Source organism: Tyto alba, unplaced genomic scaffold (assembly GCF_018691265.1).
Source record: "Tyto alba isolate M040663 unplaced genomic scaffold, T.alba_DEE_v4.0 Super-Scaffold_8, whole genome shotgun sequence".
Lineage (NCBI taxonomy): Eukaryota > Metazoa > Chordata > Aves > Strigiformes > Tytonidae > Tyto > Tyto alba.
The window spans coordinates 19,808,942-19,822,449 of record NW_024881329.1 but is presented as its reverse complement, the minus strand read 5'-3'; the positions used below and the strand labels follow the sequence as shown (position 1 = coordinate 19,822,449).

Sequence of the window (13,508 nt, the reverse complement as noted above, 5' to 3'; positions counted from 1 at the left end):
CAGGACAGTGGAACACCTTGGCATCCTTACCGGAGCTCAGCTCTTCTCCCTTAACAGAGAGGAGCTAAAAAAAGTATGTGGTGATGAGGGAAACAGAGTATACAGTAAAATCACAGTGGAGAAAAATCTACTGGAGGTAAGTAGCTTTCTGGACAACTACCTGAGTGGGTGTCTGTACCAGTAGTGTCAGATATCCCAATAAACAGACCTTTTAAGAAACACAATTAAAAAAAAAAAACAAAAACAAAAACAAAACCAAAATAAACATCACCAAACAAAACAAAACAACAACAACAAAAAAAAAAAACCAAACCAAACAAACAAAAAAAACACCACACCAAAAAAACACACTGCCTAAAAATGCTGAGAAGTCTTTTAAGGAAAAAGGCTCCAGATCTGTAAGGCAGATCACCCCATTTCCACTAACGAATCTGCCTTGTTACCAGTATCACTCAACTCTTACAGCATTAGTTCAATATTATAATTTAACTACAGCTTGAACTTAAAATTCAAACAACTTTTTTTTCCATTCTAGAAAAGCAGAGGGGAATCAGAGCTCCAAGAAATCATGAAGCGTCGCCAGGAAAGGATTGATTCTGCTAATTAAAATCTATCTGCTTTATTTCAGCTATTAGTCATAGTAGTGCAGGAAAAGGGAATGAAAGCAATGATCCCCAGTCCAGAGGAGAGATGGCAGTGCTCCACACTTAACAGTATAATTGCCATCAAAGTGACACTTTCTTGAACACTGTTGATAAGGGTAGACAGTAAGACCACGTCCCATTGGGAAAGGTGTTTTAATATTGCATGAAGTATTTTTTATAACTATATATTTTATACTGAAATTTTATGTGCATGTGATCAGAGCAGATCAGAATTCACACGTGTCTGAATGTACAACAATGGCTGGATTCAAGCAAAAAAGACCCTGCAAAGCTTTCCTCGTGTGCATGTGATCAGAGCAGATCAGAATTCACACGTGTCTGAATGTACGACAGTGGCTGGATTCAAGCAAAAAAGACCCTGCAAAGCTTTTCTCGTAGGGCTGTACCTGCTCCCACCCCCCTCGCCGGCATGGCTCGGGAAGAGAGGGCATGGCACACAGCACTGAACAAGCTAGCCTGAATGCTTAGAGTCTGAACCATGGAAATAAGTCTTTTCCCCCACTTTTCATCTCCTTCTCTGTGGCAGATACCCCCTGCAGCCCACTAGCAAAGGTCCAGTGACAATTCACTGTCCCCCTTCTGTCCCCTCATGCCCCCTCATTGGATGAGGCTCAAATTGCAACACACATAAGACTGGCTGCTTCCTTAAACACAGGTACCAGTGAGCGCCATCTTTGAACCATGGAAACGGGCTTTCATTGCGTAATACCAAGCAGGATCTGAGTGACAAATGAAGTGATTTGAATCTGCACATAGGTGAGTTCAGCCTGATCACCCCTGCTTACTCAGGGGCTGGGGCTCAGGGCAGCTGTGCAGCCCTTCACTTTGGCACTGATCCTGTATCACCAAGTTGCGGTATTGCCAAAGCCAGGCCTCAAACAAGGAGATGATAAGCCCCTACCATTTGCTCCCAACCCAGTCACACCTAAAGCCCTTCCCAGGGTGTTCACCAGTCATCCCCACCTTCATGTTTTCATTGCAAAGAGTAATCTGAAATGCTTCCTAAATGTCTAAGAAACAACAGCACGCTTGGAAAGGCTGCTTTAATATGAAATAAATGGCCACAAGAAAAAAAATAATCTAATTTAGGAGAGGCTGTTGTTCTTCACTTCCTGTTTTTCCTAATAACATTATGTGCATATGTATATATCTATCTAGTGAAATACCCCCTCATTCTTACAATTTATAAATAGGGATGAGGAAAAAATCCCTTTCCTTAGAGATATAATTAAGTGATTATGCATCAATAATTTACTCAAAGTTTTAAAAGCACAAGCAAGCATATAGTAGATTTCCTGTCCACAGCAAGCCTGGCATACACTGTATTTATATCTGTATTTTACTTACAGACCAACTTGACAGGTATGCAGTAAAGCAAACACATCTACAGGAACTGCTCACAGACCAGGAAGACTTTGTCTTTCTCTCTCATTCACACACCTTAGCTTTGGCTGGATGAAAATTCAGGCCCAGACTCCACAAAGATTTACCCACAGGCTTTCCTTCACGTGCTGTGAATGGTCCCACCTCCTTTAAAGGTTAAGCATGGGCCTAAGTCTTTGCATAGTTTGGGCCTGTCCTCGCACATTTAATGGAAAAAGCTGTACGGTTGTGAAGTAGTGGCTGGGGAACACGTGTCTAAATCTGATAATACTGATGCACCTCTCAATTTTGGCTTTGTTCTTCCAAAAATGTTTCTAATGGATGATACATTTTCTTAATCTTGACATAGGACACTGTTAGCAATAGCAGAATTAAGGTGCAGGCAGGGAATTTACAGGAGAGGATCACGTTTTTAGTCACAACTGCTGGCTTGCCACAGCAGCTGGAATTTGCAAAGGGTACTCACCTTGTCAGGGAGGGATGAAGAGGACAATCCTCCTGAGAAGCCCTGGATTAGGGTGGAGATGAGAAGCAGATGTGAATGCTGGCAAACCATTGGTGTTAAAACCACAGGAGGCTAAATAATTTCTAAAATAAAAATAAAAACAAATGGTGAGCTAGGAAACACACCACCATTCTTGTCTTTGGGTATAAAGGAAAACAAATCACACAGAATTATAGTTACTTGGGATTATAATAGATGTGTACACAACAGTTCTGTAAAGCCGGAGCCACGGGAGCATTTCGTAAAATAAATATATCAGTAGACCTTATTGCAGAAGTCACTTTTAAAAATTTCCATATGACTGAGCTGTGCATCTGTTATATTTGTACTGCCTGCAGATAACGCTATAATGTACTGTACAATAATGTAATTGAACGAAGGATAAAATGATATAACCATGCACTGTATAAGATTTATTAAAATAGTTAAGTTATACTTCTAACTCCATCTCCGTCTCTTGGATATAAATGAAAGCAACAGGACACAGAAACAGTTATTAAAGGCTGGCTTTCAGCATGACTTGTTGCTCAAAGATACACAGCAGAGTATCTGAAATCACCTGTTTTTTTGATTCTGGGGAGGTTCCATTCAAAAGGAAGGATGTTATGGCCTTGATAATCATTCATATCTAAAAACAGGAGTAGCTGAAAATCCCACATACGATAGCAATCAAATGCTGGGAGAGCTACTAGCTGAATCCAAAACATCCCCTTTCTCATTATCTTGAAAAACAAATCTCTCTCACCTCTGGAACATGTAACTGAGACAACATGCCAGCATTTACACAGAGTGTCCAAGACTACACTCTGCACTGGCAATCTAGAAACACCCAACCCTGGTCAATGCCAGCTAACACAGGGCTGAGAACAAAGACAAGGGATGGGATATACAAGGGAGGCTCTCATGCCTTGGCAAAGGGCTCTGGAGACAATGAGAACATGTTTCCTACATAGTCACAGAATTCAAACAGGACTTAAACCTTATGCCTCCTGCCATTATCCTCTCTTCAGGTTGGACAAAGCATGAGGAGGTTGTACCAAAGCATATCCTTCTGTATGAGGAAGGGAAATTACTGTGGCAGCTTCCACAATTGAAACAATACAAGATAAAACGAAGGGAACAGCATGATCCAAAGAGCCTCTGTTTAAAGGCCAAGTGGCAGACTGCAACATTTCCAGCCAAATCCCATTCCCTGTTTCAGAAGTACAATCATGTTAACAGGGTTGGAACTTAAATGAAGCTTAGGCGAATGAACAGCTGTGGGTGACCAAGAACGCATGCCTGACTGGATTAGGGGGGCTTTCTCTGGCACACCAGTGCAGGCTAGAGCTCTGGCTCTCAGTGTTGAGCCTTGCCCAGACAGCGAGGGAGCAAACACACCGCTTGGCTCCGGCAATAGGTTAACGCAGGCGTTGCACAGCTGCGAGTCTTTCCTCAAGGCTGCTCCACGGGGCGAACGCCTCGCCCTCTCCAACCCTCCCGCCGCCATCTTGTCACCGGCGGAGCCCTGTCCCGGAGAGGCACAGGAGGGCCGGATGTCTGAGGGGGCGGCTCGGGAGCCATGCCCGGCCATGAGGAGACCCCACGGGAGCTGCTGGGGACAGGAGAGTCCCCTCAGCCCACCCGGACAGCGACTGCCCAACGGACCGCGCTCCCCCTCTCCCCGCCGAGGGGAAGGACTGGCGGCGGCATCCCCTGTCGTCAAGGTGACCACCCCCTCAGCCCTCACAGGCCGGAAACGACCCAATCAGAAACTGCCTTCCTACCCCGGCACCCTCCCCCCGTCTTGTCTCCGGGCTCTTGATTGGCTGTCCGCCTCCCTCCTGGGATGGGATTGGCGGCGGGCGGGCTGGATGTCGGGAGCGAGCGGCGGGTGCGCGCGCAGGCCGGCTCCCCTCCGAGCAGCGCGCGGTTCCTCCTCGGCGGCGCGAACCCTCCCGCTTCGTTGTGCGGATTATGTCGGTGTCTCCCGTAAAGCGGCAGAAAATGGAGTCGGTGCTGGACCAGCTCAAGCACCACACCACCGTGGTGGCCGACACCGGGGACTTCAACGGTGAGAGGCGGCGGCGGGACACACACGCACGCACACCCCCTCCGCGGATAGTGGGCGCGCCCGGCCGAAGGGGCGAGCGCCCGCGGGGGAGCGAACCACCCGGAGGGGCGGGGGGGGCAGCTGCTCGGTGCCGGCGCGTTGCACAAGGCCGGTGTTGGGAAAGGCGCCGTTACCTAACGCGGGGTGGGGTGCCCGCGGCCACCCCCGTGGCCTCTGGGCTGGGCTCCGGGAGGCGGCCGTGGGTTACCGGCTGCTGGGCGACTGACAGCCAGAGCGGCTCCCGGTGCCCCGAGTGCCAGGGGAGCCGGTTACGGCTCGTGGGGCCCATCCAGCCCATTTGTCAGGCCCTCCAGTGACACTTTTTTTTCCAGTTTGCCCTACCGTGGGCACAAACTCCGATGGGCAGCGCTACGTGCTGTTACTAGTAAGTGCCAGACTCCACATGATAAGTTCTATGAGGCTAACAAAGTTATATTTTTCAATAACCACTGTAGATTTTTCTCTCCTCCCACCCCCCCTCTTTTTTTTTTTTTTTTTTCCAATGGTGGAAGCAAAGCAGTTGTGAAGCAAAGAAAATAATAATGCAAGAGTGCTTTTGTTTTCCTTATCTCGTGAGAATGAGCAAGCCTTCTCCTTTCTGAGGAAGGGAGGTGGTGTGCAATTATAAAGCCACTTGTCCCAAAGCTGTCACTGCCTGAGTGCCTGCACAGGCATGCAACGTTCCTGGTACATCAGAACTGAAAAATCCCTCCCCTGAATGTCTGGGTTGCACAGAGCAATGCTTGAATCCTGTTCTGCCATCACCCAGGCTTTCAGTAATCTGTCTGCTGCTTACCTAATCCCACAGGTGATGAATAAACAATCCTAAATGGCAGCTGTCAAATGTCTTCTATTAGTAAATTTAAGATGGAGCGTGCACAGGGGTAGCAACACCTCAGACACATGCCTAGTGACACTCTGTGTGTATTTACATACTTGCTCTAACTCTAGGCAACGTACATCTGTTAAATGCTTTGGATTGCTCAATTTCAAGTGTCAGGCTGCACAAAACGTTACAGAGAAACTGTAGCTTGTCTTTAAGAGTCCATCTGACACAAAACACAACCACCACACCAGGACAGGGTCTGAGCATTGATGCAGCTTCATCAAGCATCGCGTCAAGAGAGCTGGAAACACTGCGTCACTAGATAACTCAGCCTTGTCAGATTCGCGTACCTTTGAGTAGCAACAAACCTGGGTAAAGCCCAGCCTGTGCTGAAACTGCATTAATTTAAAACAGTACCCTGGCTTCAAAAAAGCATGCAAAAAAAAAAAAAAAATCCTTGTGACAGCCAATGGGATGTTTGTACAGGTGGCAGTGAGGAGGCTGAACGCTGCCCACGGGAAAGTTTTAACAAGCTCCTGGGAACAGTTTTGCAGTTGATGGATCCCTGGCTGCCTGTTGCCACCAGTGGATCCTTCTTACTGTGCAGCCAGGGCTCAAGTCAGCATCTGGCTCCCTCCCTGTTCCCATTAAATACTGATGCCGGTTAAAGTGCCACTGTTGCTAACACCAGTTCCCAGTTTTATTTCTAGATAAACGTGTCAGTAAGGTGCTGTGCAGGAAGGGATGCTGGTCTGAATGGCTCATGAAGCAAGTACCATCAGTAAGGGGTGGTGCCTCTAGTAGCTGCTCTAGGTTTGCCTTTTAACTAAGTTAGACCAGAACACACTTACTCTTTTGCCTGGCTTGCTTTGTGCTCACAATGAGAGAAGGTCATGGATCCCCCACTGAAAGCCTGTACTGCACAGCTCAAACACGGGCTGCTAAATGCTTTCTGACAGACCTAAAGGAAGACTGGGTGGGGAAAACTGGGTGACAGATATAAGGAGATCAATTTATGCATGTTGCCAGAGACCTGTAACAGTCTTCAACTGCCGCAAGGCTGCAAAGAAGGAAAAAGCTGTCAAAATATACTTCTCTAAAATTGTGCATATGCTTCAGAAATGAGTTTCATCGGTGTACTGCTTCATTTTAAAATTAAATTGGGTTTTAAAATTAATTAGAGTGTGTTTTGAAGGACCTGATTGTATGGAATGGACTTGCTCCAGGATCATGATCATTGCTTAGGAGGGAGCTATGGAAAAACAATACTTTATTTTTTAAGTTATAGAAGAAAATAAGTTGTACTCTCTAACTTGGGTTTTCATCCCTGTGTAAAAACACTGAGAAAACTGAGCTGGTAATAAATATTTTGTTATTTTTGACATTTAGCTGTGGTAACAACAGAGCTTGTAACCAAAAATCACTGAAGGGCCTGCAGAGGCTCTCCCCCCTTTGCTGAGTCAGTCTCTGCGTGCAGGGCAGCTCAGCTGTGATCAGGGCCAGCCCTGCACGGTCACAGCCTGCTCTGGTAAACAACTGCTATCACCTGAAATAGGTGTAGTCCAGGGCTTAAGGTAAGCCAAAGGGTCAAATATCTCCTGTCAGGAAGGAAGCCTGGTAATACAAGGAAATTACAAGAACAGATAATAAGAAATGGTCTGCAACTACTTGAAAAAGTTTTAAAATGCAGTAAGGAAAGTTGCTAGAGCCTAACAGAGGAGTTGTTCTCCTGCTCTGGTTCTAACAGCTGTAGACAAACACAAACCCAAATGCCTAACTCCTAGAAGAGAAGAAAGATCCCCTTGTCTTCACTTCCCCACTGCGATTCCTGGAACTCGGTTATGCTGGTGAATATGACATGGACAGATGGGAGAAGTTGAAAGTTAGTACCGCTTCTCTTCATCTGTCATTTCTGCAAGTTTATTTCTTTTGGGCAATGTCTATAGTAGGGAATAAACTTTGCTGTATTTTATCACGGTAGCTGTTAACCTTGTTCTAGTACTTCTGGCACAAGACAGCCTTCAGGCAGCGGTATTTAAACATCACTGTGCACTAGTCTGCTGTGTCATGAACGCTACTATCCTCCAGCCAGAAGTGTTTACATTCTCACATATTTGAGCAAACTCCTTTCAATTGCTCAGGCTTGCTGTTTGTTTTAAATTGGCTATTTTTATTTTCTTAGCAATTGACGAGTACAAGCCCCTGGATGCCACCACAAACCCATCTCTGATACTAGCTGCTGCTCAGATGCCAGCTTATCAGGAACTTGTCGATGATGCTGTTGTCTATGGGAAGAAACTTGGTGGGTAAGTAAAGAGTTTGTTTTTTTTTTTTTTTCTTAGATCTATATTTAAGATACCTTATTTATACAAATAGTGTTCAGTACTACTAGCAACGTACTAGGGTTTTCTTCTCACCTACTCACGGGTGTATCTCCTGCCCCAAAAAGCCTCAACCCTTAAAGAAAAATTTCTTACTCATTTCAGATGTGCTTTGAAGTGCATCTCCATTTACCAGCTCACACGTGGCCTTCTAGGACTGCTCAGAAAAACTCTTGAGTTGACAGCATTATATGAAATGGTGTCCAAAGGCTAATGCTGCTGGTGGTACAGAGAGGACAGAACAGAAACATGGAGCATGGCAGAAGCAGCTATTTGAACTCTGGAATTCAGTGTTAAATGGACTGTGAAATCCATGGCAAGGTGTGAATGCGCTTTTTTTTTTCCTCCCATGGAAATGATCTTGCTCTTTGTGGTTTTCAGGTCAGAAGAGGAGCAGATCAAAAATGCTTGTGACAAACTTTTTGTATTATTTGGAGCTGAAATACTGAAGAGGATACCTGGCCGTGTGTCCACAGAAGTAGATGCAAGGTTGGCTCTTTTTCCTCTGGGTTACCCTGGATATTTTTACATACAAAAAGAGACATGATGTGAGTTGGAGAAAGATGTTCCTGACTAGACAGCTCACTGTTACAAGACTAGCAAGAGTTTATATTGTTAATATTTATTTAATTAAAACATGGATTTCCCTTAGTTTGCTTGATTATAGCTCTGTAACAAAAGTATGAAAACAAGTAATACTGTGCTTGAATTTTTGCAATCTTCCTGTTGTTTCTTAAGCAAGGAAAACCTCATGCTTCCCATATACTGAGTTTTGTTCATTCTCTTTTGTGTGATAACATCTTCTCAATTTACTAAGAGATCTGTTTTAACAGTTTATTTCAAGACATGCATAGGTCTGTTAACCTACTCATTGCCAATTCACTTCTAATGCTCAGCTTCTGCATTCATTATGAAAAAACTTGAGGAAAACTTTAGTCTCTAATTTTCTCAAGGAAAGCTGTCTTGAGCTCTGGATCCTCTTGAGTCAGAGCAGCAGTGCTGTCATACACCTACATGATGGGCTCATGACCCAGGAAGTATCTCTCAGAACAGAAACCTGCTATTGGCATATAAATGGTGACAAAATGGACAACATTTTTCAGTGGGGTTGGTGGGGAGAGCATTTAATAAAAAAAAAAAAAAAAAAAATGTCAGTTTTAAGCAGTCCTGCTCTTGTTTCAAAGGTTGTCCTTTGATAAGGAAGGAATGATTCAAAGGGCCAGGCGCCTCATTGACCTTTATAAGGAAGCAGGAATTGGTAAAGATCGTATTCTCATAAAGCTTTCTTCAACTTGGGAAGGAATCCAGGCTGGCAAGTAAGTATTTCTGTAGCTGGTGTGCTGATTCATAGCATGCTTCTGCCTGCTCACAAGCACCTGACAAGTGCATTCTGCACTTAAAGAATTGTTGTGGAAGTGCTGCACCAGGAAATCTGTTACTAGGGCTACAGCTAGCAAGCAAGCTGCTCTGCTACAGCATCCTGTTGAAATAGGAAAAGTTTGTTCATACAAGGGCCAGGCCACAAAGAGAGTTTCCTGAAATACCATGTTAAGTTCTCTGTGTTTGATCCAAGGAACAGCATTAAATAAAGCAGAGTCTGGCGGTGCAAAACATCTGCTGTTAGCTTAAAACTTTAAAGTGTATAAACTGTACCACATTCCTAATTTAACTCAAGAAATTCAGGAGTTTTAACCTAGCTTATTCCTAGCATATAAGTTCAGTAGGTAAGCAAACTGCTGTTTTAAGCCAGTCTGTGTCTGCAGGGTTCTGGAAGCAGAATATGGGATTCACTGCAACATGACCTTGCTGTTCTCCTTTGCTCAGGCAGTTGCCTGTGCTGAAGCTGGAGTTACTCTGATTTCCCCATTCGTAGGACGTATCCTGGATTGGTATGTTGCAAATGGAGATAAGAAAACCTATGAGCCTTCAGAGGATCCAGGTAAGCTTTCCTTTTTAAGATATATTTTAAAAATACGGTAGCTACTCATTCAAACTGCAGTTTACTCACATAAATCCTCTTAGGAAAAAAAAAACATTGGTTTTGAGCATGTTCTAAATAATCATTTGTATTGCAAGTGAATTATTCTGAAAGTTGCTGATTTCTCCTTTTTAGGAGTGAAGAGTGTCACTAAGATCTATAACTACTACAAAAAGTTTGGCTACAAAACTATTGTGATGGGTGCTTCATTTCGAAATACAGGAGAAATAAAAGCGCTTACAGGCTGTGACTATCTCACTATTTCACCCAAGCTTTTGGCAGAGCTCAGCAAAGAGTACGTCAAGTTAACTCCCACACTCAGTGTAAAAGAGGGTAAGTCTACTCTACGTAACATGGGCTTGTGCAGGCTCCCTTTCTTCTTCAGGTTTAAGAGTACATAGTTCCTCTCGGCTGCCTGGTGCTTGCTTCCACTCTGCTTTAAGGAGGGGGCTTGACCCCTCTCTAAAGTCAATACTGCAGCCTCATTGCTACAGTTCTGCTACACTTGCTGACACACATAATCACTTCTTTAAGGTCTTGGATCCCACTGGGTACACTGACTGGAATTACAGTGGGTTTTGAGTGTGCTTAAATACTGTGCACCCTCTCTTGGAAGGACAGAGAGCAGAAGGAAGTTCATACTTCAGTAAAATTTCATCCCAAGCATATGAATATTAGCAAAGATGCCAAACTTGTGTTAATCTTATGTTGCTATTGCATCAGTGATGCAATTAGCTCTAGACAATCCAAAATGTGTGGTTTTCCCTCCAGAAACTCTAGAAATTAATCATATGCAAGACTTAAGTGATTTGATCTAGTGCTACAGTGCCACAGTGGTTTTGAATGTATATTCCCCTTGCAATACTCTTGCTTTTCTGTAGCCTTACTAAAATGCTATTTTACAACTTAGAAGATGAGATCTGTGCACAGCTGTAGTCATGGGTTGCTGCTTACAGGGTGCTAGCTGGCTTGTAAGCATGTCATCAATTGAGCTTTTGTTAGGTACTGCCAAATAATCAAAGACCTAATTGTTCAGTCTGTTTCCTTAGAATGTCTCACTGCAGTAGGACTGTTGCATAATTCTTGATAATAGGCCTGAAAGTACCGTACCATTCAGAAGCAGATACAAGATAATGGCATACACATAAACATTGTATTTTTAGAGATAGTGATTATCTAGGCTACCTTTTTTTTCTTCCTCCAAAACCAGATCAGGAGGCATTTTCAATCTTGCACACCCCAAAGTGTGCTTCTGTAGCAAGTCACATTGAAAGCGGTGTTTGAAATTTTTCAACAGCTGGAGATGGTCAGAATCTTGAGACTGTTTTAAGAAGCTTGTAGTATTTGATAATAGTCTGATTACACGGGTTTGTCTCTTTTTCGATTCCCCTTGCACAGCTCAGGCATGCGAGCTTGAGAAGATCCACCTGGATGAGAAGGCATTCCGCTGGTACCATAACGAAGACCAAATGGCTGTGGAGAAATTATCCGATGGGATCAGAAAATTCGCTGCAGATGCAATTAAGCTGGAGAGGATGTTAAAGGTAGATGTTACATCATGCTGCCTCTTGTCCCCTCTCACGTTTCTCCAAGCACTGCAGCAAACCCGAAGCTCCTTGTGGTATGGCTAAGGGTTAGGAACCTGTAAGCAAGTCTGATCAGGTTTTTATACAGGCGGTACACGCTATGTAGGACAGGCAGATAGCAAATGGGCCCCTTTATTTGAGTGTACCTGGTAAACTTGACTGCATCTCAAGAAAGAATTCATGCCAGACGTATACAGCCACACCAAGGCAGTGTTTAGACTGGCAGCTAATCAGGATAACACTACTGTCAAAGTGAAAAGTCCTCTAAGTCTAATTCTGAACTCACTGGCTGTCAGCAGTGGTACAAGACGCATAAATAATCTCCAGAGAGGAAACTGGAAATAAATCATGCTCGTACTCAGCACTAGGAGGCACCAAGAACAGATATGCTGAGTATAGCCAGGCCACGTGAAAGCCTTCTGTCAGTTTATGGAGAATCTTTCAAAGGGGATTAATTGAACCATGTGTGTTTTGGGGGAAAAAAAATACACACCAAGTGTAGCTGATCTAGGCACATCTAAGTCAGAACAAGACTGGCAACTACTTAATAGTGACTTAAGCCTGCACTGCTAAAACACAGGTCCCAAACTCTTACTCAGCTGCTCGTTGTTTACTTCTCTTTCTAGGAACGAATGTTCAGTGCTGAAAATGGGAAGTAGAAAAATCGGAATTTTCCTGAGTGGTCAAGGCTGAATGAGTGTAGCACCTGAAGTTAAATGGATGTACAAATGTCTTATCTGTAAAAGTCTTATGCTATGTATGGATAGATTTCTGTATTATGCTTTTTTATCAATTTGCAAAGGGACAAATAGAATTTCAAATTTTCGTGGCACTTTGTCAATACATGCAAATTAACCCAGACTTTCCTCGTAATGTGTTCATTTCACTGCCTCAAGAGACACCTGGCATTTTAATTTTTTAACTTTTTTTTTATTACTTTCCTAATTAAGTCTATAGTCCTAACACATTAAGAAAACAGTTTTGTCTTTCATGCTATTTTACAGTGACTAAAGAGAAGCGACGGGTTTCAAAAGCCCCCCTTGGTACAAAACTCACAAGTACTCGTATGAGACACACATACATATACATGTGTATACGCACTAGGCTCCAGTCCCTTCCATTCCTCTTTCTGCAGCTAAGGTGGCAGCAGTAGTCACTTACTGGTTGGCAAACCTGGTGAATGCCATCATAATTAGTATTTCAAGGCTCTTTAACAGGGGGGAAAAGCAGTGTCATGAGCAATTTTTAGGAATATTGTCAAATGCCAGTTTTGTTTACTGCTTCCTAAAAGCCCAAAGCAAGGTAACAGCAAGAATATGAAATGCATTGAAGCTGAAAATGCCACTGTGATTACAACACAGGCATTAGCTACAGGTATCCTGACAATTTTGGACACGTAGCCTTCAATAACAAGTAACTAAGTCTCTCAAGCAGTTAATAAATGACTTGACAGTTGGTTAATCTGAGCTGACAGAGTGAACATGTGGATACAACTCGAGATCATCTGTTAGAGCTTTGTATATTGTCTTTGGAGGAGTTACTGATTTTCTTTATGCAACACTCATGGAATTGCCGCCAAACCTACCCCACAAATAAGGAATTTGTCAGGGGGTTTTGTGGTGTTTTGTTTTGTTTTTTAAGTTCCATCACCCCCTCCCTTTCTCATTGTCCTTAAGCTGCTGCTTCTGAGAAAAAGGAAGAGCTCTGTGACATCCTTACTCAGGAATGACCTAATCCTAATGCAGCACTTACCAATTACAGGGCTTTCTATTAAGTTGAGATGCATGCGATTATATTTCATGCTGTATTTCATTAAGACTAATTAAATACATCTCTTATTAGTTTATATAGGTCCAGTTCCATCAAGAGTAGACAAGAGGTTCCTGTTTATATGTAGACACAATTAACTGTTTCCTGATAGAGTTACCTGAATTTAACCTCTTAAAAAAATAAATAAATGGTAGCACTGAGGCTAAAATACTTACACACACACATGCTATACCCAGCTTGAATAACACAAGAAAAACAAGCCAAGGGAACACCTGACCACTAACATCAGTGCGACCCAACAGCACTATTGTCAGGACATTGT

At 43.5% G+C, this 13,508-nt stretch overlaps 2 protein-coding genes across 2 annotated transcripts in view; both read left to right on the top strand.

The window, feature by feature from the left end:
- EPS8L2 (EPS8 like 2) overlaps positions 1 to 2,995 on the top strand; it is a 66,856-nt gene extending 63,861 nt beyond the window's left edge. The window contains exons 20-21 of the mRNA XM_032996449.2: positions 4 to 136; positions 536 to 2,995. Coding sequence (XP_032852340.2) covers positions 4 to 136; positions 536 to 607 — 205 coding nt within the window. The 3' untranslated portion in view covers positions 608 to 2,995. The remainder of the gene's footprint in view (positions 1 to 3; positions 137 to 535) is intronic.
- A 1,408-nt stretch (positions 2,996 to 4,403) lies between these two features.
- Positions 4,404 to 12,277, top strand: TALDO1 (transaldolase 1). The gene is made up of 8 exons (XM_042784616.1): positions 4,404 to 4,606; positions 7,654 to 7,777; positions 8,234 to 8,341; positions 9,037 to 9,168; positions 9,616 to 9,791; positions 9,966 to 10,163; positions 11,229 to 11,374; positions 12,043 to 12,277. The coding sequence occupies exons 1-8, from the start codon at positions 4,510 to 4,512 to the stop codon at positions 12,073 to 12,075; spliced, it is 1,014 nt and encodes a 337-aa protein (XP_042640550.1). The 5' UTR covers positions 4,404 to 4,509; the 3' UTR covers positions 12,076 to 12,277.
- Positions 12,278 to 13,508: the final 1,231 nt, after the last annotated feature.